This window comes from Triticum urartu, chromosome 2 (assembly GCF_003073215.2).
Source record: "Triticum urartu cultivar G1812 chromosome 2, Tu2.1, whole genome shotgun sequence".
In the NCBI taxonomy this organism is placed as follows: Eukaryota; Viridiplantae; Streptophyta; class Magnoliopsida; order Poales; family Poaceae; genus Triticum; species Triticum urartu.
This window is the reverse complement of record NC_053023.1, coordinates 56,874,709-56,901,343: the sequence shown is the minus strand read 5'-3', so window position 1 is coordinate 56,901,343 and position 26,635 is coordinate 56,874,709. Positions and strand designations below refer to the sequence as shown.

The following is a 26,635-nucleotide window of genomic DNA, read 5'->3' as shown; positions in this document are numbered from 1 at the left end:
TGTGCTAATTTCAGAGCCTCTGCACTGCAATTAGATATATGCATCATCTAACAAAAAGATAAGAAATCATTGTCCTATCAAGCAATGTCAAAATTAATTCTAAAATAAATATAACTAAGGAAGGGATAAAATAAACATGGAATTTTCTAATTATACCGCATTGTGTATGACAATGCGAAATAAGCTATTTGATCTATCACTGATTGATCGGATCAAAAGTGCCTCTCTCACTACCATATCAAATATTCCTTCCATCCCGAATTACTTGTCGCAGAAATGGACAAGAATGGATGTATATGAAACTCAAAATACATTTAGATACATCCATTTATTCAACACGTCATTTGGGACGGAGGGATTGCGAACCAGCTTACTAAGACATCTGATCCATAACTGATTGATTGCCATGATTCAAAACTGTAAATACTGGACACAATATTTCATCACAAAAACAAAGGAAGTCATAGCTCCTACATCAGAATGTGCACTACACGCCTACAAAAAAAATCCATCCTAGGCTCTAAGACTTTTTCACTGAACCTATTGCTCCCATATCCTACGGAACTCCAAGGCCTAAAGGGACTATAATACTCGGTACTAAGTACAAACCAAATGGTAGCAGGAAAATCTACAGAATTGTAACCAGCTGATTCGTTACGCACGTCCGATATAAATGAAAGTGATGTACTGTGACCTTTTCTATGGATACTTTAACATAAAGGGGGAAAATGCAAGTTCATAGATATATATCACGTCATGATCAATTTTATTTGGAAGGAAGAATTATTGTTTAAATATCTGAAGTTAATCAGATAAAAAACAAACATTTATCTCCTCGGCAGCATGGCAAAGGAAGTCAACATCTCCCTTTGTCACAAATGTAAAAAATATATATCAAATCCGGTGGAGGGGCAAGGGAAGGACTGAAATAAAAATTAGTATTTACTTGGTAATACATGTTTGGAAACAAATGCTGGTAACAATCTCTTGGACACACAGGAAAAAGGGAAGACTAAAGTAAAAGAGTATTGAAGTGTGCCTTTGGTTGCATCATCTCTTATCCACTCTGAGCTGCATAATTATGAAGTTGAAAGTGAGATGAACAATTGTGGAACCTTGGTGAGCAATTTGTAGAAAATTTCAAGTGATAATGGCGACAGTTGCAAGTATCACACTGCAGCTTGTACAACACCAAAACACAGATGCAAGCTATTCGGAATGAAATCGGGGAAAACAGAAAAAGATCATGACATCTTGTAACCTGAAGTAAATTCATCTCCCTAGTAAAAGATACTAATAACTTTCAAATTTAAAATCAATTCTCACGTGCAACTATAGTTGGTTGAGTATATCTCATCAAGATAGCACGCGAGGCACACACAGCCTTGGCCTCGACGTCGATCACACGGTGCCTCATGGCCATGCGGCATAGGCAGAGAAAGCAGTTGTGTCGGTCAGCATTGGGGGGCATGGCAGAATCAAATGACCAGTGACTATCTGAAGTGAAAATACAGTCTTCTCTCATAGACTGACTACATGGAAGGCATGGAAATCTACTCATCGTAAACAGTCACAAATAACTTGAAAAATGTAATTCTAAATAGTCTAATAAAATCAGACGGACAACAACGTTTCCTACCCTATGATTGATGCTGTTTACTGGACACAAAACAAAAGCGAAAGTGGAAAAAATATATGGATGCAAGCAATAATCAAATGTATAGTAAAATTATTATTTTGGCAGTATAATGTTGCATGCTTATGGTTCCAAAAAATGTAATGACAGATTATATTTACAAGCCTTTGAGAACAAGCCTCTAGATTATTTTTACATGAAAATATAGTGTGTGCACAATAAAAGACCAAATTACCTGTAGTAGATGAAACAGATCGTGCCAGATATTGTCTTCTTTCTCCAGGCAGAGTGGTTTCGGGGGGCTGGTTTTAAGCTTTCCAATACTCCTTTTATCTCCTCTTTGTCCTATACACACATGAATCAAGAAATGAAAATCAATTGAAATTGGAGGAAGCAATGATATTGGTATGTTAAATAACGACAGTAAAGTTTCACGTGCCTTAGATTGAAAAACAACATAAAGCCTTGAATAGCCCATACGTTCGCATATTGTGAAAAGAGGCACCCTCATGCTTGCATTACCTCATAGCATTGTTTTTATACTCATTCAAACAGATGGTTGCAATAACCGGCCAATAAGATCCAAATTTTTCCTGAAACATAATAGAAACACTGTCGGCTTTCTGATCTTTACCTGGAAAACAAATCTGAAATGTCATTTTAAGTAGGGTCACCTACATCATTTTTTCTAATGAATATATGGGCGGCTCGTCTGCTTAAAATGTATAGAAATTCTAGAGAAAAAACCAAGCATCTGTACCTGAAGGTGTGTACGAATCTTAGAAAGCTTTCAAGTTTGTGTACTTGGAGATGGTCGTTGGTATGGTAGACTGCCAGGCCATCCAAGTTCATCAGCTTCAGAACCCCCTTTTGTGTCACATCTGCAAGTGTTGGATGCCATGATAAAAGCAATGACATTCTGGTCGTTGGTCGCCCACTGAATGCTTTCACTGTAGCAATGCATCCTTTAATCTTCCGCACGCTGGCTGCTTCCATATTTGGAGCTGGTAAAATGATTAAAAAGGGACTGTTATTCGCAATAGAAGTAAGTCCATATAAATAACTAAAGAATAGAGTACTATTTCTTTTATTTAAGATATATAATGTCAAGGTTGTTAGTACTCCCTCCGTTCACTTTTGTAAGTCGTTTCAGACAACTCAAAATAGGCTGTTTTGCACATTGTCTAAAATGTCTTCAAGGTCTTATAAAAGTGAACAGAGGGAGTAGTTGAAATCATGCATTGCACAAGATACCTGTTCAAGTATTAGTTCGAATCGACAATTAAGCAGGTCTGAAGACAAGTTTACCTCTCACATCTACCAACATAGGCTGCCAAACAAGGAACCAACAGTGGCGAATCTACAGGGCAGGCTTTAGCAGGCTCGAGCCTGCCCTCCAGCGCTGCCAATTCTTTTTTTTCTACTACACTTAAGGCCCAGCCCAGCCAAACGCCCCCACACCACTTGTTCGCTGGCTCGCTCGCACGAGGCCGTTGCTGCTTTCCATCGTCCCAGAGAGCACGCACGAGGCTGCTACCATTTAGAGACATTACAACCGAGCACTCTTCCAGCCCTCTAAGACCATCAGTGTTTTTGGTCGTCGGATCTACAGTCGTATCAGTTTTTGGCTGTTGGATCAACCTATGAGCGCAATAGTTTCCGCGAATGGGAATGGGCCGCCGCTCCCATAACAAAATTGGCGTTCTCTGTTTAAGTGGGCCAACCTCGGCCTTTTAGAGAAGGCGAAGCAGGCGACGCTGCACGATTCCTCCTTCTCTCGTGACTCGTGAGTACCTCTCGACGGCGTCTACCCTAGATCCGGTCGCCGCCGCGATGAGTACCCGAGTCGTCACGACATCTCCGTTCCTCTGCTTTCTCTTCAACTGGCACCTTGTACCAGGCAAGCCCTATCTACCCGAGATTGTCCTTCGCCTCATGCCCTTCCCTTCCTTGTTGCCTCCAGAACCTAGCGATGCTGGCGGCGACATACCTGGGGCTCTGCCACGACGTCAAAGGCGATTGGAACGTTGACAACGACGGAGGAACCTGGCACCACGCCCTCCTCATCTATCAGACTGGCATTCCTCCTTTGCAGTGACGCGGATGGGCGTTGTGGCCGAGTTCCTCCATCCCTATTGTGGCCGGCACTCCCCCATTCACCTTTAGTGTTGTACGTGTAAGTGATGGTGCTACCATGGAGTGGGGGTCCCTAGGAAGCAGCGACGTAGTGCAACACCTCTGCCGCCTGCACCTTCACCTTGGCCCGATTCGCTACTGTACCCTATCCCTGTGTGTTAAAAAAACCGCAAGTTCAGGTAACTTTCTCTCAACGATCTTGGCCTCCCTCTCCCATGCTCTCTTCTCTCACTTGTTTTGCAATCACTGATGTTACTGTTGATTTTTTGCGTATCGTTTATTTACTTGTGCCAATGGATATTACAGTAAGCAGGGAGAGGGCATCTAGGAAGAATCAATTGAAAAGAAACGACGCACAACAATTATAGTCAGTAGAATGGCAGCACCAAATTTCTACTGAAATAAAGTGAAAATGAATGATCGATGTACTATACAAGTAATATTCAGGGAAGTGTCTCAAAACAGTATAGTTCAATCTGAAACTGTATATTTGATGGGCCATTCAAATTTGGACTTGGTATTACAAGTGCATAACTCGCTTTTCATCTGCTTATTCAAATTTACCAAATTTAAAATTCCATATGAATTCTAAACTGCATATACTGTACAATGTTGTTCAAGAATGGATGCTTTACATCTGACAAGATCCTTTCATGCGAGATAGGTGGTAAAGTACTAAATAGCATGGTGTTTCTTTTTTTACATCTGAGATCTGATGCTAGACGACATTTTTTTTGGGTCCAATAATTTTTAATGTGCACCAACTGATGTTATATCTTATGCCCCTTCATATATGCATGTATCCTTAATGTTGATTCTTTTTCCTTGAGATGACACTGCAAATTTTTTGTGGCCACTACAATGATGTATTTTTCTGATCCTATTTACAGGCAATGCAACAAAAACAGGGATCAAGAACTGCATATTGTTATGCTAATAGCCTAACACACTCCTTGATGGTTATGCTTAATTTTATCAGATAAAATGCATGCTTTGCAAATTTATATCATTATTTATTGTAATTCTGCTACCCCTCTTATATCATTATTTATTGTAATCGTGTAAATTTCCATATATACTTTGTTCTTGTTGTGGTAAAACTTTCTCTGTGTGCCAATAAGATTTTCTTTTCATGTTCCATCTTTGCAATTTTATCTGTTCATTTTTTTGCTGCTGAAATACCAATGAGATGCTGAGAAAAAGGCTCAACTTTCATGAAATATGCCTTGACAAGGTACATGCTTAGTTTTGAAAGCAAATAAAATTTGAATGTTTGGTCTGATATTCTCAAACACATGCGTTGGTTTCATCATTACCACTTGGAGACAAATTTTACTTGTCCCAGTTAAAGCTATCTAGCCTTCCATTAGTGAACATTCTAGAATTTGCCTTATATGATAGAAATTTTCAGTGCTCCAGTGTCTCAGCAGGTTGTAGCACACTGATTGTTGCGTTCAGCTATATAAGATACATATATACCAGCTTTAGGAACTCCCTCTTAGTATTGTTGTGTATATTTTTATCGTTCAATTGGACAATCAAAATTACTGTTTTGTTCGGCTTTTGAAGAAGTTTTAGCATATTGTCTCCTCGAAAATAGCTAAAAATATCGATTCTATTTATCGGTTCAAAACAAAAGTGTTATGTATTCAGTTGTGCCATTCTTGGATAGTATATTAGTTTTAGGGAAATCTAAGTATGAAACTCCGTACTTGTCAAATATTATTTATTATTGGATAATGCAAGTTCCTTTCAAAGACCATCCATCCATTTAGGCATCTTATCCAAGCTGATCTATATGTTCATATACTTCATGCGTTTGTCCGCCAAAATAACTGTCTGATTATGCATTTATCAGATTCACCTGTGAACACTCATGAGGCACAGGTTTCGCCAGTATGTATATTCTATTTGATAAAATTGTTTCACCTGATGTATGTTTAAGTAATGAGTCATCCTACATCCTTGAAGAGATTATACTTCTTTTAATCATGGCGTACATTGGTTGTTGCTCTTATATAGCACGTAGATTTTAGATCAAACTTCTAAGAGATGTAGTTGTCTTCTTTCTTAAAATTGAGACATCAATATATTTAGAAACTTCTGCCCACTTGGTAATTTGAAGTGCTCCGTGAAGTTGAGAACATCTTAGTGTCAAGTTTTTCCAATATTATTGCTTCAGAATTATTCACAATACTGCTTATGTTCCACTCATTATTTTATTGTCAAAATAGATGTGTGTGGCAACCTGCGGCATCATGATATACTGCACCGATGTTGTATTTACCCATAAAGTATTTTAGTTTCCATATATTATGCCTTATCTCTCGCTTTCTGTCCCTCCCATGGTTTAGAAACTTCTTATAAAAAAGATCAAAACCTACCAACCGTCTTACTATCTAACATATTTGTACAGAAAATATTAATCAACATATTTTTTTTCATCACTAGCAAACATGCTCGCGAAAAAAATAAATAGACACAAAAGTACAAAACAATCGGATGAATATGAGGTGCTAAAACACAGGACAAAAGACATGATTCATGGGTATGATAATTATATCACATGATTGAAATACTACCATTGAATTTAATGTGATATGTATATCGCATGATCAAAAAATTATTGTTGTATATGAATTCATCATCACTAATATTATACTGCCAAAATGGACGGGCGCGGCAACGCGTGCCTACGATGATCTAGTTACTATATTATTATAGTTCGAACCATGGCAATTTTGCTAAAGTCTAACATTTGATAAGTTTCAAATAATTCCAAAAAATTACAGTAAATACTATGTGTGCCCAGTAGTATCTGGGAAATTCTGAGGTAATTTGGGTTGCAAGATTTTGAGATATTGGCTATTTTGCTAAACATAACCAATTTTCGGTTCAAAATTTTATATTTTGAAAAAAATCTGAAACAATTCTAGTGCATAGTACATGTTTTCAGTAGTATTGCAAATTTTGACCTTCTTTGAAAAAAAGAATTGAGAGTCAGTGTTTTTTTTCACACCGTTACTTTGAGCCCGCCCTCAATTTTCTTCCAAGATTCGCCACTGGAACCAATAGATATGAAACATCAAGATGCCGGATTTATTCATCTCCAGACTGATTTTTTCTAGCTCATGTGCTGCTTCTTTATTGTACCAGATCAGTTGTTGATTAGATAATATAATCTTCATCAGCCTTCTTTTGTAACACCTAGAAACAACATGCATGTCTGGATGAATGTCCTAAAACGAAAACAAATGCTCCAAGCAAGTATTGGGTGCAGACCTGATTTTATATGTATATATACGAAACAACGGCAAGCGGATGAATATTGCAAGAAAGCTCAGAATTCATTTATGTTATTTTCTTTCACTGGTTGGACATATATTAGTCTACCAATCTGCAGGAGAAAACACACATGAGTATATATACTAACAATGTATATCAAGCTCAAGGGAGGAAACCAAATATTAGACGCTGTCATTGCTCCCTTTTCAACTGTTTACAAGCTGAGGTCATATTTGGTAAATATATATTCCTACTTGTGTGTAACATCCAGGTCCATTTTTGACCAATTATTGCAACATAAACATTATTGAGTACACAAAGGGCCCTCTGACTACTTGAAACTACACAAGGGAGCCTAGTGACTATTTCAGTTGACAACCAATGACAGATCCAAATCATTGCTACGGATGTGCCTCATGCTCATGCCAACAAATTTGACTGACAGAACATTATTTTCAAACCTGCCCATTGTTGAAAACCGAGAGAGAAAGATAAAACACGTACCTCGTATCATCTACAATGAAGGTGCAACTCAAAAAGGAACAATCTGTAGGCATGCAAAATGTCAGTCAACTGATAATTAATCCAAATCATGCAACAATTAGTATTGCGATTTTGTTAAATATGGTTGGCTGATTTTGTTAAACAGGAAAAATGAAGTGATTATCAGATATCCATCCTCTCACATATCAGTGCACAATACCATCACCCATGGTCCCCTTTCTCCCTGTGCTTCTCCCTCCTCATGCACGATATGGAGAACAAACACCGCATCAATCTCGGGAAAAAAAGACGGTGTAAATGGGTAACTAACACGGCACATCACAGAGCATGACGGAGGAGAATCCCTCAAAATCTCCCACATCCCCCAGCAAGATAAGCTTCAAACCTGTAAAATAAATTTGTCCTCTATTGATAAGAAGCCATTGCATGACAGAGATATGGTGTGAAACAAATCCCTTGACTCTGAAACACAGATAAAGAGACTGCTATTCCCCACGTGGCAGACGGAGGAGCATGATATGGTGCCATAATTAAGAGCGGGGCAGTGAGCACAGACCTGGACGGAGACGCTCTTCTCGCCGTAGACGGACTACCCGGCGACCATGTTCTTGGTGCAGAGCGGGTCCTCCTTGGCCTTGGTGATGAAGACGCCGTCGTGCTTGTGCGGCACCACGATCACCTTGCTCCCGCCCTTCATGCCGGGCCCTCCCTTCCCCCGCCGCCACGACCACGGCCCCTGGGCGTCCTGCCTCCCCGGCCACCCCTGCCGTTGCGGCCACCGCCATCGCTTCTCCCGCCGAAGCCCCTGCCCCGCGGTCGCCGCCGTCGCTCCTGCCGCCGAAACCCCTCCCGCCGCATCCTGCGTGAAGCGTAACAGCGCCCGCGGGTGAGATCGGGGATGTGAGGAAGAAGAATAAGGCAGCGCGTAAGGAGACGGGTGATTACCTCCTCGTGCCGGTGGCCTCATGGTGTCGGAATTTGTCGCTGTCGCCGCCGGAGATGTGAGGAAGGAGGCGGGGATCCGGGAGGCCTTGGTTGCCGCCACCTCGAAGCGACGCTTCCTTGACGAGGACACGGCTGTCAGCCGTGACGTACGGTGCTGCATCACCGATCTGGGAACGCCGCCGTCGTGGGCTTCGATTTGGAAGCGCAAGCGCCGAGGCGGAGAGGCGATCCCGGCGCGTCGCCGATCTGGTGGCGCGTCGCGCTGTTGGTCGACTCCGGCGGAGATCGGGAGCCCTCTCTTTCACGGCGGAGAGGCGGCGGCTGAGGCAAGATCCGGCACGTTGCGGCAGCGAAGGGATGGAGCGGCGGCGGCGAAGGGATGGAGGGCGGCCGCGAACGAGGGCAGTGAGTCGGGCGTAGTAGGGCATGCGGTCGAGGGCATGTGACGTCGCTCGTACGTGCGGGTTTTTTTTCGCTGGTTATTTTTCATAGGTTTTTCATAGATTAGAGATTAGAGATAGAGATTAGAGATTATTTATTTTCTGAAAATCTATTATTTGTTTCCTAAAGCAAATTGCATTAATGAGAGATCTATTGATTTGGTTAAGGTAGGAAAGAATCTATTATTTGTTTGCTAAAGTAAATTGCATTAATGGGAGAGATTCGTTGATTTGGCTAAGGTAGGAAAGAATTTATTATTTGTTTCCTAAAGAAAATTGCATTAATGAGAGAGATTTGTTGATTTGGCTAAGGTAGGCGGTTTTTGCGGTTCGTGGCGGCTTAGTGTGAGGTGGGACGAGGTACAAAAAAACCATAGAAGGTGGGACGAAAAAAAAACCTGGAAGGTGGGAGTTGTCCCTGGTTAACCTACGAAATTTCGTAGATTTTTTTAGGACGAAAAAAATCAGCGGAGGTGGGACGAAAATTGACCGGCGGAGACTACCAACTGCTCCATTAGAAGTAGAGATTGTGTGAAGATGAAGAATAAGGTAGGCCTAAGAATTGTTCAATAGAGCTTCTATCTGAGAGGTCGTTCCAATTGATGCTAGTGATTTTGTAATAGATAGCTCCCGATTGATGAACTTCCTTTTGCTAGTGTTGTTGGTTGTCCTTCTAAAACTTTTTTTGGCTTGGCTACTTTGTTTTAGCCTCAACCCCGTGAATGGTCATCCTATATTTGGTTTGTCTCTCTTTTCTATAAAATACTAGAACGGAAAAACCCCTTTTCATTAAATATAATACAGTTTTGTTAAAGCACATGTATTCTCCAATATTTTTTCACATAACAAGAGAAATACTCCTTTGATTTTTCACAAAAGCATACCGCTGGCTACTAGGCAATATTGATGGTGAATTGTGAAATCACATATTTAGTCTCTTCTCCGGCTTTTTTTACTTGAAAATGTATTCAATTGCTTCTATTAACACCAGACAAGTTGCCACATGCATGATATCCATTTCCTTTGTGTGAAGGTGGTCCAAACTTGTTCTTAAGGATTATCATAGAGGTAATATCACTAGCAGTCATAAAACTTGCGTCGGATGTGCATTTTAGTGCTAGAACTTGCAAAATACATCGTTGTGGTCGCATAACTTGCGTTTACGTACACATACAGTCACAAATCCCGTCTGCCTTCATACGACGTGCTGGCGTGGCATACCTAGCTGGCTGGCAGCCTCTGATTCCGTCCGGCGCGGCGCGCGCGCGTCTTCTTTGCAGAAAACCCCTTAGCCCGTTCAGTCAATTGATTATTTTGATCAAATTTCTGCTGTTTTATAAATCATTTTTGATAAAAATCTCAGCAACTATTTTGACCAAATTAGACAGGATATCTGTTGTTTTATAAATCCGTTTTGGCAAAAAATCGCAGCAACTCTTTTGACCAAGTTGGACAACATTTCTGCTGTTTTATTAAGCTTTTGGCCAAGATTTGTAATATAGCAGACTTGCAACAAAGATCTAGCACGGACAAATTGACCTTAAGTGAACAGGAACAGACCATAATTGAAATGACATATTTGGCACTAACATAAGTAGTTTCTTAGTCGTACGAACCAAACCAAAGGTGACATAACTGTTATCACATCGTCTTCTAAATAAGTACTGAACTAGAGACCACAAGTTCATTCATGAACTCCATCACCAAACCAACAAGTTCATTCATGAACTCCATCAGACTTTCACCTAAAGATGCATGTAATGTAAACTACAAAGACAAAAAGTCATGCAGATCATCAAGCCAACCTTCATCATAGAGATAAGGATCCTGGCTAGCTCCTGGTGCATTTTGGCTAAAAATGACCTTCTCCTCACCCTGCATGACAAGTGGCGGTTCATGTATTGTGGATCCATCGGGTCCAAATAGCAAGTTGAAGAAACCTGGAGCAGCGGCTCTTGCTCCTCTTGGATTGCCACCTCCTCTTGCATTGGCCCCTCCTCTTGCATTGCCACCTCCTCTTGCATTGGCCCCTCCTCTTGCATTGGCCCCTCCTCTTGCATTGCCACCTCCTCTTGCATTGACCCCTCCTCTTGCATTGCCACCTCCTCTTGCATTGGCCCCTCCTCTTGCATTGCCACCTCCTCTTGCATTGACCCCTCCTCTTGCATTGCCACCTCCTCTTGCATTGGCCCCTCCTCTTGCATTGCCACCTCCTCTTGCATTGACCCCTCCTCTTGCATTGCCACCTCCTCTTGCATTGGCCCCTCCTCTTGCATTGCCACCTCCTCTTGCATTGACCCCTCCTCTTGCATTGCCACCTCCTCTTGCATTGGCCCCTCCTCTTGCATTGCCACCTCCTCTTGCATTGACCCCTCCTCTTGCATTGCCACCTCCTCTTGCATTGGCCCCACTTGTTGGAGCATTGCTTCCAGTTGTTGCAACATTGCTTCCCATTGCAATATTGCCTTCCCTTGCCTGCTTTTTCCTTGGCCTTGCAACTTTCTCATTAGCAGTCTTTCTCACCCTGCCTCTTGACATGGCTGTTGTAACTCTAACCATAGGAATTGAGTCTCTGGCATTGGCAATGAAGCTAGACTCAGGTAGGGGGGCATATTCCCTAGGTGCTGGATATGTAAACTTCTCCTGCTCACACAAGTACAATATAAAAAGATGGGTATGTAAGCACTTAAATGGTAATTACATCTGCATAATTTTGTCACTGAATATATTGCCATTTCTTGCATCTTGTAAACCATTGAGTCAGGGGTTTGTGTTGGATCGAGCTGAGGGTAGACTCTGTGTGGCATGATGTTCTGCAACAGGTGAAGCCAATGTATCAATGTTTAAGTATAGTTTGAAGATTAGAGGGGAAAATATATAAGCAAAGGATGGTACAACAATTATGCTTGGGTCATCATATTCTTCTTCAATTGTTGTTTCCTCAGTTGTTGTTTGATTAACATGATTGTGGTGGCCCTTCTTGTGTACAGGGGTGGGTGAACAGCAATGCCATGCATTTTTTCCCATTGTCGTGGGTCCCTCATTGGCATCATATTAAATCCATAACACTTCTTATATTCCTCAACAGTGTAGCATGAATGGACCATGCTCTCTGGCTCAATTCTCTCATGCCTAAAACATGCAATTGCATGATGGCAAGGTATGCCAGATAGTACCCACCTTTTGCATTCACAAGAAAACATGTTCATGTCAACAATGTATGTGTTGTTCAAAGAGAAAACCTTAAAAACACCTTGCCCATACTCTTGCACCCTGCAGTTCTTTGCCCACTCCACATACTTGTCCAATTTCTTCTGTATCTTGGGACATAATCTGCCTGTCCATTTCTCTGCCTCTCTCTGCTTACCAACAATCCTGTTTGTTAGCTTCCACATTATCTGGTCCAACATTGACTTAATTGGCATTTCCCTCGCATCCAAAATGTAACTGCAAAATAGTACCAAATATGTAAGCACACAGTTGGCATTTGATTTTTTGTTGACAAGAAAATAACAAGAGAGGAAAAACAAGAGAGTAACCTATTGAACACTTCTGACATATTGTTTAGTAATATGTCACACTTGCAAAACGGGTCAAAGAATGCTTTGATCCATGTTCTTGGCTCCAATTTCTCAACCCAGGTGCAGGCACCCAAGCTGTGTTCTTTCATTAGATCCATGTTCCTGGTGTATGCAGCTTCATTAGTGGACCTTGCTATAGACCATAGATCATTCTTGAGCTGCTCTCCCTTGTGTACTTTATGGAAATTTTGATAAATGTGCCTAACACAGTTTCTATGTTCTGAATGAGGGAAAACCTTTTTCACTGCATTTATTAATCCCTGCAAAACAGAACACATTAATCTCTGCAAAACAGCACACACTTATGTTGTTGCGATGAAGAAATTGAATGATCTAGTACTAACCTTCTGCTTGTCACTCATAATGGTGTATGGTGAGGTGTTCATTATGTTCAGGTCATCCTTTAAGGATGCTAAGAACCACTCCCAGCTATGGATTGACTCCACTTCACATAACCCAAATGCTACTGGAAAGATACAATTATTGGGATCGATTCCAACGGCTGTTAGTAATGTTCCCTTGTATCTCGTTTTAATGTGACAACCATCCAGGAAAATGATTGGTCTACATCCCTTAAGGAATCTCCTCTTGCATGCATCATATGACCAGTACAATGTGGAAAAGTGGTCTTGTACCTTCTTTGTCTTCTCATCAAATACTTCCTTAGTGCACAAGAAGAACTGGCTTCTTGGATTGCTCCTTCTAAGCTCCTGACCATAGTCCCACAAAGTATTATATTGGTCATCATCTACTCCCCTTATTTGATTCACTGCTGCTCTCCTAGCTCTTCCCAACTTACTCCTGTGTGGAACCAAATTATATTCTGTCTCCACCTTATCTGAAAATTTCTTCAGAGGCATTTTTTCATTGTCTCTGAATTCTTCTCTGAACTTGTTAGTAAGAAAAGGAGCAGTCAGAACTCTCAGGTCCCATTCTTTTGTGCAAGTGTGATTGTCAACATACTTCTTGATCTGTATGCTACTTGACCTATTATCTTTACCTGCCTTTAAGTACCAAGTGCAACCAGGCTTGCATACAGCCTCTAGTGATACTGAAGTATTTCGGAGCTTGTTCACTTTCACCCTATTCCTTACACTGTATGCAGTGAGAGCATGCCTCAATTCTTTCATATCTGCAAACACCAACCCAATCTTAAACACAGGTGCATTCAGATCAGTTGTTGGGCTGAAAGTACTGAATTTGTGCTTTAGCTTCTCTTTCTCTTCTTTCGACATATTTAAGTGGCTGTCCTCCAAAGCATCTTCTGGAAGTTCTTCTTCAAAGTCTGGCAATATGTTCTTCTCTCTGTGATCATCAACATCTTTGTCTACATTTGCGTCAAACAAATCATCATCACCTTCTGCAACTTCATAGTCACTCTCATAGAACTCCTCATCTGTTTCTGACCCTGCATCCTCATCATTTCCCTCTTCTTCACTATTGTTAACATCCTCAATATTCTCCTCCTCCATAGCATTCCTTGAGCTACATCCTTCTCCAAATGACATAGATCTCCTTGTTGTCCTTGACATTTTCTCTCTAGGACTCTGCTCTTTCTCTGGATAACTGACATTTTCTTTTCCATGCCTCTTTGGAGTAATAACCTTAGGTGGATCCTTCACTCCATTTGTCAGAACATCATCTTTGTTTAATGACTGCAGGGTATCACCATGGTCTACTATCAGCAGCAGGTTCTTGTGCTCTAATGTTGCACAAATCATAAGAACAATGTCGGCATCACAGGTCAAGAGCTTCAGGCCATCACTAACTGTCTTTCTTGGTTCACACCAGTAAACATCAATCTTTGAAGCTTGTCTATCATAGCCCAGCTGCAGAAGAAAGTCATCAATCCAGAGTAAGGACCAAGTGTCAGTCTGACAATTGTCAAACCAATCAACCTCATAGTCCATGTATGTTCTGTTTATGTCACTGCCACAAAAGAAACCACTATGGTGGATCTCAACACTGAACAGACCATCAAAATCTCCTGCAATGTAAAAGAGTTCATAACAAATCAGTACATCATGTTAAAATGTCAGATTCAGTTAACAAGTACATCAGTCCTCCCAACAAGTTCAGAGAAAAAATTCAGTTAACAAGTACATCAGTCCTCCCAACAAGTTCAGAGAAAAAATTCAGCAAATGCCAACTTCAGTTAACTGCAGCAATGTCAAACAGCGGCAGCAAGTTCGTTTCTCGGTCAGTGCACAAATAATGTTGGCTTTTGGCTTTTGATCGCTAGACCAAAACTCCCAGGAGCTAATACACGTATGATGTGCAAAGCTAGCTAGCAGGCAAGCAGCTTAATTGATTCCTGTACGTAGAGCTGGCGAGCTTGCAACTAGCGAAGCTAGCGATCGGCTGTCTCGGCGAAACCTCTCGGCAGAACAAAACTGATCGATGGATTGATAGCCAAAGGCTCTTGACGTGCCTTGCTCTTTTATTGCTTTTCTTCTGATCGGTACAAGTTACAGGGATTATACGTGCGTATATATATAGCAGCTTGGACTAGCACTCAAACCTACTCGGTTTGGACTTCTAATCCTACAACTACTACAAGTGCCCATCTGTGTCCGACTAGGACTCTAACACCACACGTCGTGGTTACTCCTACAAATAAGCTCATGCACTAGCCGTTTTATTCCTAACTGAATTTAACTGACGACTAAACTAGGCGCAGGATTACACATTGTCAGACTTCAGATAACACTGCACACATTCAGACTTTTGAAAGATTCAACTAGCAGCAGTACACATTGTCAAATATCTAATAAATAATTTCCCCCAATTAAACACTAGAACAATTTACATGGAGGCCTCTCGGTTCCTCTGATCATCAATTTCTATGGATAAAGCGACCTCCTCAATAACCCCTAATTAAACCCTAGCACGATTCCGCAAGCAGGGCCCCAACAACCATCCGTACGTAATGCCTAAGTCCAGAACGGGCTACGCACGGCGCCAACGTACATCAATCAGACTTGATCGCCCTACCCCATGAACCCTAACTCGTCGGAGACGGCGAACATAACAACGAACAGATGCAGAGTCAGAAACGACAGAGGACAGTAGGACTAACCATACGGCGGCGCTGGATCGTCGCACCCGACCCGACGCGGGTCATCCATGTCCTACGACGACAGCCGCCGTGCCGCCACCGTGTTGGAAAAATCGACGGAGACAGAGGAGCGACACAGAGGAGGGAGACGAAGCGGTGAGGAGGAGTGGGAATGAACGGGTAGCATTTTTGGGGACCCTTTGGGCAAAAATAGCAGGCCTGCCTGTTCCCCCCGTTGGAGGGGTTTTTCAGCTAATTACGAAACGGGCTAAGGGGTTTTCTGCAAAGAAGACGCGTGCGCGCCGCGCCGGACGGAATCAGAGGCTGCCAGCGGGCCAGGTATGCCACGCCAGCACGTCGTATGAAGGCAGACGGGATTTGTGACCGTATGTGCACGTAAACGCAAGTTATGTGACTACAACTATGTATTTTGCAAGTTTTAGCACTAAAATGCACATCCAACGCAAGTTTTGTGACTGCTAGTGATATTACCTCATTATCATAACTTTCGCATCATCGCCCATCGATAGGCTTGATTCACTATGCAACATGAAAGCGGTTGCACATTTGTCAAAACTATGTGTGCTAAAACATCTGCACTTTTCTACCACTAAGTTATAAAAAAACATGTACAGATGATGAGTAAAGAAAAAAGATGAAGTAGGTGCCCTAGATGATGAGAATATCCCCTCATTTCGTAAATAGAAAATGAGACAGTTTTTTCTAGACGGAGTGCACCCGAACTTACACTTCATTTGTGTTTCTTGAGGATTTTGCGCCAAGTTAATACCGTGCAAACCCTATCTGCTCAAACATGAGCTATGGTGCTTTTTTAGTAGAGCTTGCTTGGGATCGATGTTTCCACATTATATTAAGCTGACACACAACCCTAAGCTTCGATGTCAGTCCAGGCCACTAGAAGAACCCTAGATTATAGTTTGTAGGTCATGATTTTGCTAGCACATAATTGTGTGGTTCTTCCTTAAATATCACGAGACTGTGCAAATTCATTTGATCTGTATCAAGATCTATGTGTTTCTATTCCCCATTAGGTAGCAGTTTGAGACTGTTGATGACGTTAAAGTTGCGAGAGCAAAGTCGTTGGCCACGCGGAAGCCGCACGATGTCAAAATGACAAAAAGCAGAGCTCGTTATACTGATTGTGGTCCCAATAAGGTGTATAGCATAGTCGAGGAAGAGAACTTTTCTCTTGGTGGTTAGGTTAGGGTTTATGGTGTTCGCTGGAACGGCTTATGGGTTTGATTCGTCACTAAACATCCAAACTTTGCGAACCTAGTCAGTTCGAGAAAAAAAAACTAAGAGTGAGTTTAGACTCTGCGGACAGTCGGGTTTGATCGACGAACATGCAATAGCACCGCAGAAATGTAGTCACTTATTCTCTATAGGTGGAGTGACTTGGACATAAGAGCAAGTATAATAGTGGGCTATAAGCATGCTTACATGGTGTTTTTGTCTATGTGAAGGAGAGAGGCAAAGAAAAAGTGATGGAGTGAGCTCTCATGGAAGAGGTGTGTGCTTCTAGCAAAGGCATTTAATGAGAGGAAAGAGATGGAAAGAAAGTGAAGAAAAAAAAATGTGAGCTTATAGCCAACCTTATAGCCCACTCTATTATACTCTTGATGACATGGCATGTTCATATAGCCAGCAACTGACTATACTATTAACCATGGTCTAATGAGTGAATATCGTTTTAAATCCTTTTGAACTTGACTTGAATTTGAGAATTCCAAGCAACGGTTGGCCGGCCTAAAACCCATCACACCGATAATTTACTCGTTTCCTTTCCTTAAGCTAAGGTAATAATTTGGTCGTCAAATTACCACGGGACATCGGATTGTCGTCGGCAAGAGGATCTCGCCGCCGCATCGTGTCCCCAATTTCAAACCCACGCGTCCGGTGGCGCCGCCCGCCGCCTAAAACCCCGCCCCCTCCACGTCGCCTCCGTCGGCCTTCGCCGCCCTAGCCAGGATTCCTCGGCCTCCACGCGCGCGGAGCCACCCCAACCAACGGCATCCCATGCCCCGTGCGCCGGCGACCAGCGCCGCATCCCACCGCCGCCGCGGCAAGCGGCGCGTCGTCGGCGCCCGCGGCGCCGAACCCCTTCCTCGCGACCGCAGCCACCTCCTCGCCTCCCGCTCCTTCACCCTCCGCTTCGCCCTCGCCGCCCCGCCCCACCACTGCCGCAAGCGCCGCCTCGGCGGCGCCCGCCCCCCCGCCCCCAGTCCCCGCCGCCGCCGCAGCAGCGTCGTTCCCCCCAGCCGGTTCCTCGCCCTCCGCCCGTTCGCCCTCCGCTACCTCCTCGCGGCCGGCGCATCGACCCCTTGCCGCCGTCGGAAGGCCTCCGTGATAGACATGGGCCACCTCCTCTCGCGGCTGCTGAGGGAGAGCACCGACGAAGGCGGCTCAAGGGTACGCAAGAGGCGCGGCAAGGGATTGCGGGAGGTGATAGATCTCAGTGCGAGTAGGGTTCAAGCGGACAAGGCCAGTGCCTCCAGGAGGGATATTGGAGATGTGAGCAACATCACACTGGAGAAGGTGCCTGACGATAGTCTCGAAGAGGTAGCCATCTCAATCTCATGTGTCATGGTTTAAGAAGAATTTTACATAGTTTGCTGATACCCATAGTAAAATGGTTAGTGCACATGCGTTCACCTGGATGTCATTTGGATATGCATAGTATGTCTCGCGGAACTTGCGCTCTTTAGTTCTCTGTTTATGAACTTGTTTAGCTAGAGCGAATTCACCCATAAAACTAGTAGAAATTTCGTTTGGAGGAAAACAATTCACTATGACCTTTAGCAGCTATGATTTGGAAATGGATATTTCTGGGTTACTCACAAAGAGTGGATGTTTCACTCCTGAAGGGTTAACTCTGCTTTCGAAGTCTAGCTCTGTTAATTAAATGGATTAATTAGTGCACTGTCGATTAGCCTGTTAGTTGTGACTCTTTTTAACAGTTCTTCAAAATATAACTCCCATATCTTGTACTTGTCTATCTCAGGATCTGTCTGAATTATTTGCACCTCTCACAAATGAAGAAGAAAGTGAAGTAAACAACTTATTGAATGGTAGTGCTCACAGGTACACTTGACAACAATGTCCAGTAAATTTTATTCAATACTTCTACTTTATCTTATTAGCACCATTAAACATTAACCATCCTCTTCTGTTTGCAGTAAAAAAATAATAGTGCTGCATAAGTCTTCAAACATTGAGATTACCAAAGAGAAACTATGGTGTTTGAGGCCTCGGGGTTGGTTAAACGATGAGGTAAATATTCATATGGAAGAACCTCCTTCATCAAAGAAAAAACCCTGAAGAATATGTTTAAATGATGTTCCATTCTTTCTTAGCCTGATGTTGCAAGGCTTTATCTTGTAATTCTATTTTTCCCTCCTTTCAGGTCATCAATTTGTACCTTGAATTATTAAAGGAGAGAGCAGAAAGAGAACCCCAAAGATTTTTAAAATGCCACTTCTTTAACACATTCTTTTATAAGAAGGTTAGCTGATCCACATTCTTTGCTTTCTAGTACTTGTCTGATGAAATATTCTTCCAGTCTGTATTCTGCTACTTACATCAGTTATGACTTATATCTGGTAGCACTGCCCAGGTTATGTTTCTGCCTTGGTTGCTGGGATTTGATAATACTTTTGTCATAGTGGGGACTACCAGCAAATTTGGTGCAGGAAACTGGCATTTCAAGCATATGAGATCACTCATCATCCATTAATTTAAGAATATGCATCTCCTACATGTAAGGGTGGGGGGATCTCCTTAACGGATCGTGAGCTCGTCTTAAAAAATGAGTTGATTATTCTCATCACTTCGTTAAAAACCGAGATGTGTTGTTAAATGGCTTGTTAACTCGGTTTGAAATTGCTTCAATTATTCACGTTACTTTGTTCAAAACTGGAGTCAATTTTGAATTAAACTCAACTATGCTCTGGCTCGTCTTGTTAGCTCAATTTTAAAATTGCTTTGAAACTTCAAATAATATTATATTAAATCAAAATGAGCCAGTTCCGAACAAAGTTTGATAGTTAGTCTACCCAGGCCTGGCTTGTTTTCCACCCCTACCTACATGACTTGATCTGTTTACCCATGCCTCATGGTTACGAAAATTCATGACTGTTTTGTTGAAGTACAATACATATGGATGCCTGTTATTCTTATATCACTGTTGTATGTTGCTCATCCAGCACGAGTCTGCATTATTTTTCTGATTGTCAGATCCCCTTGCTATTTGACTATGTGTTAATATCCTTGCTTGTTAGATTTTTCTGTCGTAAATTTTGACATGTAGCTAGTATTAAACAGTGGACACCTCATGACATTCTGTGTTCTTGTTCAGCTTGCTTGTGGAAAAACTGATTATGACTATCAATCTGTTAGAAGATGGACAACCCCCAACAAGTTGGGTTATAGGCTTGCGGATTGTGAGAAAGTAAGTTACTACTGGATCCACTTTTCTTGTTACTAGCCTTTTTTTTTACATGTTCATTTCTCATGTTACGCTTACCGTTAGAATTTGGTTTCAGATATTTATTCCAGTACACAGAGATGTACATTGGTGCTTGGCAATTATTGACATGAAGGAAGAAACTTTTCATTATCTTGATTCTCTTGGTGGCAAGGACAGTGGCGTACTGAGGATACTGGTAGACTTAACTGATGTCTTTGAAATAAAATACTATGTGCTTAATTGATGTCTACGAATAAAGTACCATCGATAATCTCCAATTACTTCTATCATGAGTTTTGAAAAAATGGTTCCTTAACAATCCAATGATTATGTATAAGCTTTGAGGTGATTGTCTGAAATCATTCTGTGGTACGCATGTTTTGGTTTCTCTGTGTGGATGACACAGCTAGTTCGCAGTAGTAGTAAAAAGCGGACTATTATTTTACGACTGATCTATCCGTGTCATTCACATCATGACTGATCTATGTGTGTGATTAATTCTCTATGATATATATAAGGAAAATGTTTACATGTTTTTCATGATATTATTTTATCTTATAGACCTATGTACTTAAGAGTTCTCTTTTATCTTTCATTATTTAAGATGTTTGCATGTTTAACTTACCAAGCAGCAAATTAACATTATTATTTGGAAATTTAAAATATATATCCATTGGTTTCAGTTGTAGTTTGTTTTGCTAATCATGTTTATATTTGTTAAACTGGATTTATGTTTTCCTGTTTCTGACAGGCTAGATATATTATGGATGAATTGAAGGACAAGAATAACATAGAGATAGACACAAGTTCTTGGCGGGAAGTATCTGTTCATATTCCTTTGCAACATAATGGGTACACTTTCTTTCCACTGCTTGTAGGCCTAAATTCAGCTGTGACTTAAGGAATAACAGTTTAGTTTGGTTGCCCCAAACAACCCATATGAAATGTCAATTATCACCACTCAGTGCTTTACTGCATTTTGATGATATACGAGATAGAGTTGGGGTAGCACCAATTGAGGAGAAGCTTGTCCAACATCGTCTGAGATGGTTTGGGCATATTCAGCGCAGGCCTTCAGAAGCTCCAGTGCATAGCGGACGGCTAAAGCATGCGGAGAATGTCAAGAGAGGGCGGGGTAGACCGAATTTGACATGGGAGGAGTCCGTTAAGAGAGACCTGAAGGATTGGAGTATCACCAAAGAGCTAGCTATGGACAGGGGTGCGTGGAAGCTTGCTATCCATGTGCCAGAGCCATGAGTTGGTTGCGAGATCTTATGGGTTTCACCTCTAGCCTACCCCAACTTGTTTGGGACTAAAGGCTTTGTTGTTGTTGTTGTTGTTGTTGTTGTAGTGCTTTACTGCATTTTCAGCAGCAATTATTGTTTACCTGAAAAATCTGTTTTGTATTCTTTATAGCAATAAGTACACATGGATTTGTTTGATGTGGAACTTCTTTTGTAACAGATGGGATTGTGGTATGTTTATGCTCAAGTTCATCGATTTCTACAGCAGAGGTCTCATACTATCTTTTAGTCAGGTGTGTATAATAGACATCTTCTGACTGTCAACTTCATAAATATGCTTGATTAGGGTTCTGTTGAGGTCCTTGAGTTTTTGTGAGCTCGAGGATTATCAGGATAGGCTGCCAAAAGGGCTTATACAAAATCAAGTTCAAATTGAAGACATGAGGCTTCATCTCTCTTGCACACACATATACCGTGGGATATGTGTTTACCTGGTATTATGTAGTTTAATTTGGTTAAATCAATTACTCTTTGCAGGAACATATGGAATATTTTAGGAGGCGGACAGCAAAGGAGATCCTGAGATTAAGAGCTGATTAAGAATGACTTGTTTATGACCAACATTCAGACATTTTCCGAAGGTATTCTTCTTGCATTCCACTTGCCAAGATGCGAGGAAGTATTTCTCGGCTGTCAACAACTGGAGTTGTGGTGATTATAAGCTCTAGGAGTAATCACCATGCCACCACAGTTTTGTAAGATCTTTAATTCTTATATTCATCTAGGACCTGATTTTGGTAGAATGGAGGTTGGAAAAGAGATATATAGGGAAGACAGTAAGACAAGTTTAGAGGTAGAGTTCTCTGCTCAGCGCTGCTCACCGCGATAGCATGTAGCAATAATTGCAATTTGGAACTAAAGAGAGGTTGACCCTGTACCTCTTATTCTGTTAATAACTTAACATTGCATGTACTACTGTGGGAACTTAATCAGGCAGTGAGGTTCTGTGATCACGATGTTTATCTTGGTCGTTATTGCAAGGTTGCAACATCCACAAATGGTGTTCTATAGAGAAAAAGAATATCACGCATCTCAATGTCAGTCAAAAGTTTCAACGAAGTGACAAATGTTGTCATTGTAAGGAATTTGATCCTAATGTTTGGAGTAACTTAATCCTAATTTCTGAATTCCTTTTTTTGTGATGCTAGTTTTTGAATTCCTCTGAGCACAGACCAAAATACCTTACATAAACCTTCAACGAGTATGGATTCACATTTAACCAAGTCAGAACCCAAACCCAAACAGGTCCGAACCGTTGCTGAAAAATCCCAAACCTAAACAAGCCAGATTAATTATAAATATACTTGGAATTTTTACATTCAGATAATCACTACAAGTTTGCCCCTTTTTACATCTTGGCACACAAGTGACCTCCCAATTACAGACCAATTCATTCAGCAGGATAGATCCAACTATATTACAGTCATGCCAAATGAAGATCTAACCAACAACAATGGGAAATCCCATTTTTGTACGAAATCTACATGTTCCATCAGACGCCCAAGAATGCTCTGCACTGGGACTCCCAATGCTCCTTAGCCAGACGAACACGTTCAACTCGCTCCATCTGCATTCTCTTCTCCCAGTACTCCGGACAACTGTGGATAGTTCAACAATTCAACACTGATAAACTAAATCGCGAGAGACAGAAACATGTTCTGACATCTCTGCTCACTGAAAACTTGTTAGGGTGTGCACTTACCTATAGCTAAGTAGCATGTTCAGCTCGTCCAAGTGCACAGCATCAGGAAAGACCCCAGCCTGAATTGGGGAAATTAGGTCAGTCGGCTGGGCATTCACAAATATCTGTTCGACGGAACTGAATATTTATACCTGTCGGCACAAAGGGCACTTTGATCTGTGATCTGCGGACTTCAACCCATCGACAATCGTCACCGATGCAGCAGAGCAGCAGCACAAGTAGCAAAATATGTGGCCACAGGAAAGCGAGACCGGATCAAACATTGGGTCCTGCAAAAACAAGTTGTAAATTGAAACATTACAAAGGGTCGAGGAAAAGTTGTCACCACTGTAGGTTGAAATAATATAACCAGTGTATGCTGGTGTTGCGATTGAGAGAAAATTCGCAATGCTAAATAGATCTTGTCTTAGATGCATGTCAGAAGTGCGAGCTCACCAAGCAAATTGAACATGTCAAGCTGATGTCAACGCGCATAGAGTCAAAGAGGTTGCATGAGAGCGTTGGCTGGTCGTCATCAAATGTGAGCGAGCAGTCACCAAAGAGCTCCATCGCAGCCTCGTTGTTCTTGCTTCTTCTCAGGTTCATGTAGAAAGCCATTAGCTCAGACAGCCATGGGGACTGAAGTATCTCAATGTGCAGGCTCTGGGCTTGCGCTTTGAACTCCTGCCCTTGCTTCGAATAATGTACCTGCAATGCAATGAGAGCTAAGAAACTCGATAGTTTTACTCTCATTTCAGGTTAAAGAACAGATTAGAAATATGAGTCAGCAAGTCTGATTCCTCCAATGTGCACTTACCATATACTAAGGGCTTACTGATTTCACTTGTCGAAGCCTAAAACGCTTGAAACCAGTATGGTTTCCCCATCTAATGTAGGAGCATCCAGCTATTTGTTTTCTCCATTTTTTGTTAATATTATGTTGAGATCGTAAATGTGTTTTCGCTTTTAAATAGAGGCAGGACAAAGGCCATACCTTGTCATACTTCTTCAGGATCTTCCTCATCGCCACGGCGTTTATAATCGCATACGTGACCAAGTCTTTGCCTTGCTGTATTAACTGCCCATGGTTCTTGTGACACCTGTTGCTGAACCACATGACGTATTTCTTGAACCCCGACGCCAAGTGCAGTTCGAGGAGCTTCTTGGCCTTCTCGTTGAAGCAGCCTACGACGGCTGACATCTCGTCGAGAAGGGACGGGAAGAAGCTGCCATCACACACTGCATATTGTTTTTAACAGTTTGTCAACTAACCAACCATGTAAGGTACTAGTACATGAATCGCCACTTGATCTTGAAAATATTCACAATGCCAGTTGGAACCATGCATGAAATATTCTTTCTTTTTCAGCAATTTTCTGTCTTTTATGAGATAAAAAGTTGGAAAATCAGAATAGGCAACTTGATGATTATTAAAAGTTGCGAAGTCGGGGTCAGAGGAACAGATGCGCCAATCACAGTATGCTCCTTGCTGAACCTATGAGCAGAGCACAGTTGACTCTATACTGGTTGGCTGTCTTAGGTTATACCAGAATTTTGTAAGCGAATTTACTAATAGTTTTCATCGCATTCGGCACTTTGACTCTTAGAAACGTTGACATTTTTAATTTGTTAGCCGTGCCCACGGCATAGTCTAGTGCGTGAAGCCACATCTCTAAGAGTATTCTGTTTGAACTTTTAACTGATAGTCGTTGGATGTGGGCCTCTTGGCCTCGTAGTGGTAGCGTAGTGGCGCCTACAAGATGTGCTGGTCTGCAGGCGGAATTTAAGCACTCTGATTTATGTCTTGTTTTCCTTTTTTTGAGGAAAAGTTTATCTCTTTGTTTTCTGAACTGATATGCCAACAGCTGTGTCGACCACACGAGGACGGCGGAGCCTAAAATTTCTTCATGGTAACAACACCTTTTCTTTTTGCTACAGAAAAATGGCAACACGAAGTTTGAACGAGATGGTGAGGATATGTATTTTGAAAACAAAATCTAGGGGATCCTGGGTTGCGGAGCAAATCATGAATCCTCACATTTGTTGCTTTGATTGCCTCCATTGATGCATCTCTGCCCATAATAGTCCGGGAGAAGCTTGGTGAGAGGGGAAAAAAAATTCTCTAGCAGGCCAGTAATTGAGATGAAAGGTGGACGTGGTAAAATGTGCATGTGGTTTCTCTTTCCCAGCAAGCACCGCCTTGTAGAAAGAATACCAAAGCGAGGGTGTAGGTGCAACCGTGCAGGTTCCATGCAGAATTCGTCAAGCTGATCGCAGCGTGAAGCAACTGAAATGCCAAAAATATTGGCAGTTTGGCACGGACGGCGACCAGTGCCGGTCATCTTCTAGGTTTGTCATCTTGCCGTAGGGGGAATCCCCACCACGGGCCTATTCAGAAAGAAGAAGAAGAAGAAGAAGAAGAAGAAAAGCACCGGGAAAAGATTCCAGCGGGTCAACATCAATGTGCTCACCGGGAAAGAATCCACCACGGAGGCACGGACCTCATTCAGAAAGAAAACCGGGAAATGTTCCCGGATAGCACGCGGGGCTCCGGAGCGCGGGCCAAAATTCGTCAAAGGAAATCAATCAAGAACAAGAAACAGAGAGATAGGATGAAGGAGACAAGAGCGGTCGTGGTTTTGTTTACCGGAGCAATGGCCGGTGCACCGGGCTGCGGCGGCGTCGGAGGAGGAGGACGGGGAGGAGGCGCCGGTTTTGTGGTGCGGGGTGCGGTGGGAGCGGCATTTCTTGAGCATCTTCTTGAGGCGCTTGAGCCCCACGGCGGGGAGCTCCTGCTCCGCCGTCCTCCTGATCCCCCGCATGTACGTCTCGTACCTCTTGGTGAACTTCATGTCCGCCCGGCTGCCCGGCTGGTTCCGCCGCTCGAGCCAAACAAAGGCACCAAAATAACAAGGAAGGATTCCAAATTCCGGCAGGCCGCGGAAGAAATGGTGGGCTGGCGGCTCAGAGACGGGGATTATTGCTGTTGGCGTTGGATGGTGGATGAAGCACGAGAAAGAGGCAGGCGGTGGCGGAGGAGGAAGGGAGTCACGCGCCGGCGCGGCTCACGGACGGGCGGGCGGGCGGAGGCGAAGATGGTGTGGGCGTGGAGCGGTTCACGTGAAGAGGGAGGGAGGTGGGAGGAAAGCTGGAGGACGGACGCGGTTGGGAGCAGAGAGGAAACAGAGGCTTCTTCCGGCGGCAGCGGGCGGTATATATGGCCTGGCCGGTCGAGGCGACGGGCGGGGTGAGGGGAGGGGAAAGGGAGCGAGGGATGGGATTCGCGACGAGACGACGACGCGGCCATTTCGCCCGGCCGCGGTCGCGGTCACGGTGCCCCGCTCGTTTGCTTCGTGTCGTTTCCCCTGTTTTGCGATGCGTGTGCCGGTTGCTAACGAGAATCAGGATATGGCGGGGCCTGTACGATCTCCCATTCTCCCAGTGCGTGACGGAGGGCCGCCGCCGGCGGCGGCGCTGCCTGGCTGCCCCCGCCGGAATGGAGTTTACCCCGTGCCCGGTTGCAATCCTGTCCTGTGCTGTGCAGCACACAGCGCAGGGCTCAAACATAAACCTGGACCG

The 26,635-nt window shown here is 42.8% G+C and overlaps 3 protein-coding genes across 17 annotated transcripts; 1 reads left to right on the top strand and 2 right to left on the bottom strand.

Annotated features, from left to right (window-relative positions):
* Positions 1–747: 747 nt before the first annotated feature.
* LOC125535708 (translation initiation factor IF-2-like) lies at positions 748–8,955 on the bottom strand. Of its 15 annotated transcripts, none has more exons than XR_007294785.1 (10): positions 8,507–8,952; positions 8,118–8,420; positions 7,744–7,946; positions 7,562–7,604; positions 7,055–7,169; positions 6,792–6,979; positions 2,397–2,640; positions 2,159–2,270; positions 1,872–1,981; positions 905–1,071 (listed from the first exon to the last, which is right to left on the bottom strand). XR_007294785.1 is itself a non-coding variant. In XM_048698773.1 (5 exons), exons 1-5 carry the CDS (start codon positions 8,664–8,666, stop codon positions 2,604–2,606), a joined length of 618 nt encoding a protein of 205 aa, XP_048554730.1. In that variant the 5' UTR covers positions 8,667–8,954; the 3' UTR covers positions 2,396–2,603. The 15 variants fall into 15 exon arrangements, 1 of the variants encoding a protein (XP_048554730.1); XR_007294786.1 differs by having other exon boundaries at positions 7,872–7,946; XR_007294783.1 differs by having other exon boundaries at positions 6,748–6,979; positions 7,562–7,946; positions 8,507–8,953.
* An 8,499-nt stretch (positions 8,956–17,454) lies between these two features.
* LOC125535706 (ubiquitin-like-specific protease 1A) lies at positions 17,455–22,434 on the top strand. The gene is made up of 9 exons (XM_048698771.1): positions 17,455–18,165; positions 18,608–18,687; positions 18,783–18,876; positions 19,010–19,108; positions 19,961–20,053; positions 20,148–20,267; positions 20,823–20,923; positions 21,536–21,608; positions 21,853–22,434. Exons 1-9 carry the CDS (start codon positions 17,623–17,625, stop codon positions 21,913–21,915), a joined length of 1,266 nt encoding a protein of 421 aa, XP_048554728.1. The 5' UTR covers positions 17,455–17,622; the 3' UTR covers positions 21,916–22,434.
* Positions 22,435–22,568: 134 nt separating this feature from the next.
* LOC125535707 (probable E3 ubiquitin-protein ligase BAH1-like 1) lies at positions 22,569–26,414 on the bottom strand. Its single transcript, XM_048698772.1, has 6 exons — positions 25,704–26,414; positions 24,051–24,295; positions 23,513–23,764; positions 23,209–23,346; positions 23,078–23,136; positions 22,569–22,973 (listed from the first exon to the last, which is right to left on the bottom strand). Exons 1-6 carry the CDS (start codon positions 25,906–25,908, stop codon positions 22,868–22,870), a joined length of 1,005 nt encoding a protein of 334 aa, XP_048554729.1. The 5' UTR covers positions 25,909–26,414; the 3' UTR covers positions 22,569–22,867.
* Between the last annotated feature and the right edge of the window lie 221 nt (positions 26,415–26,635).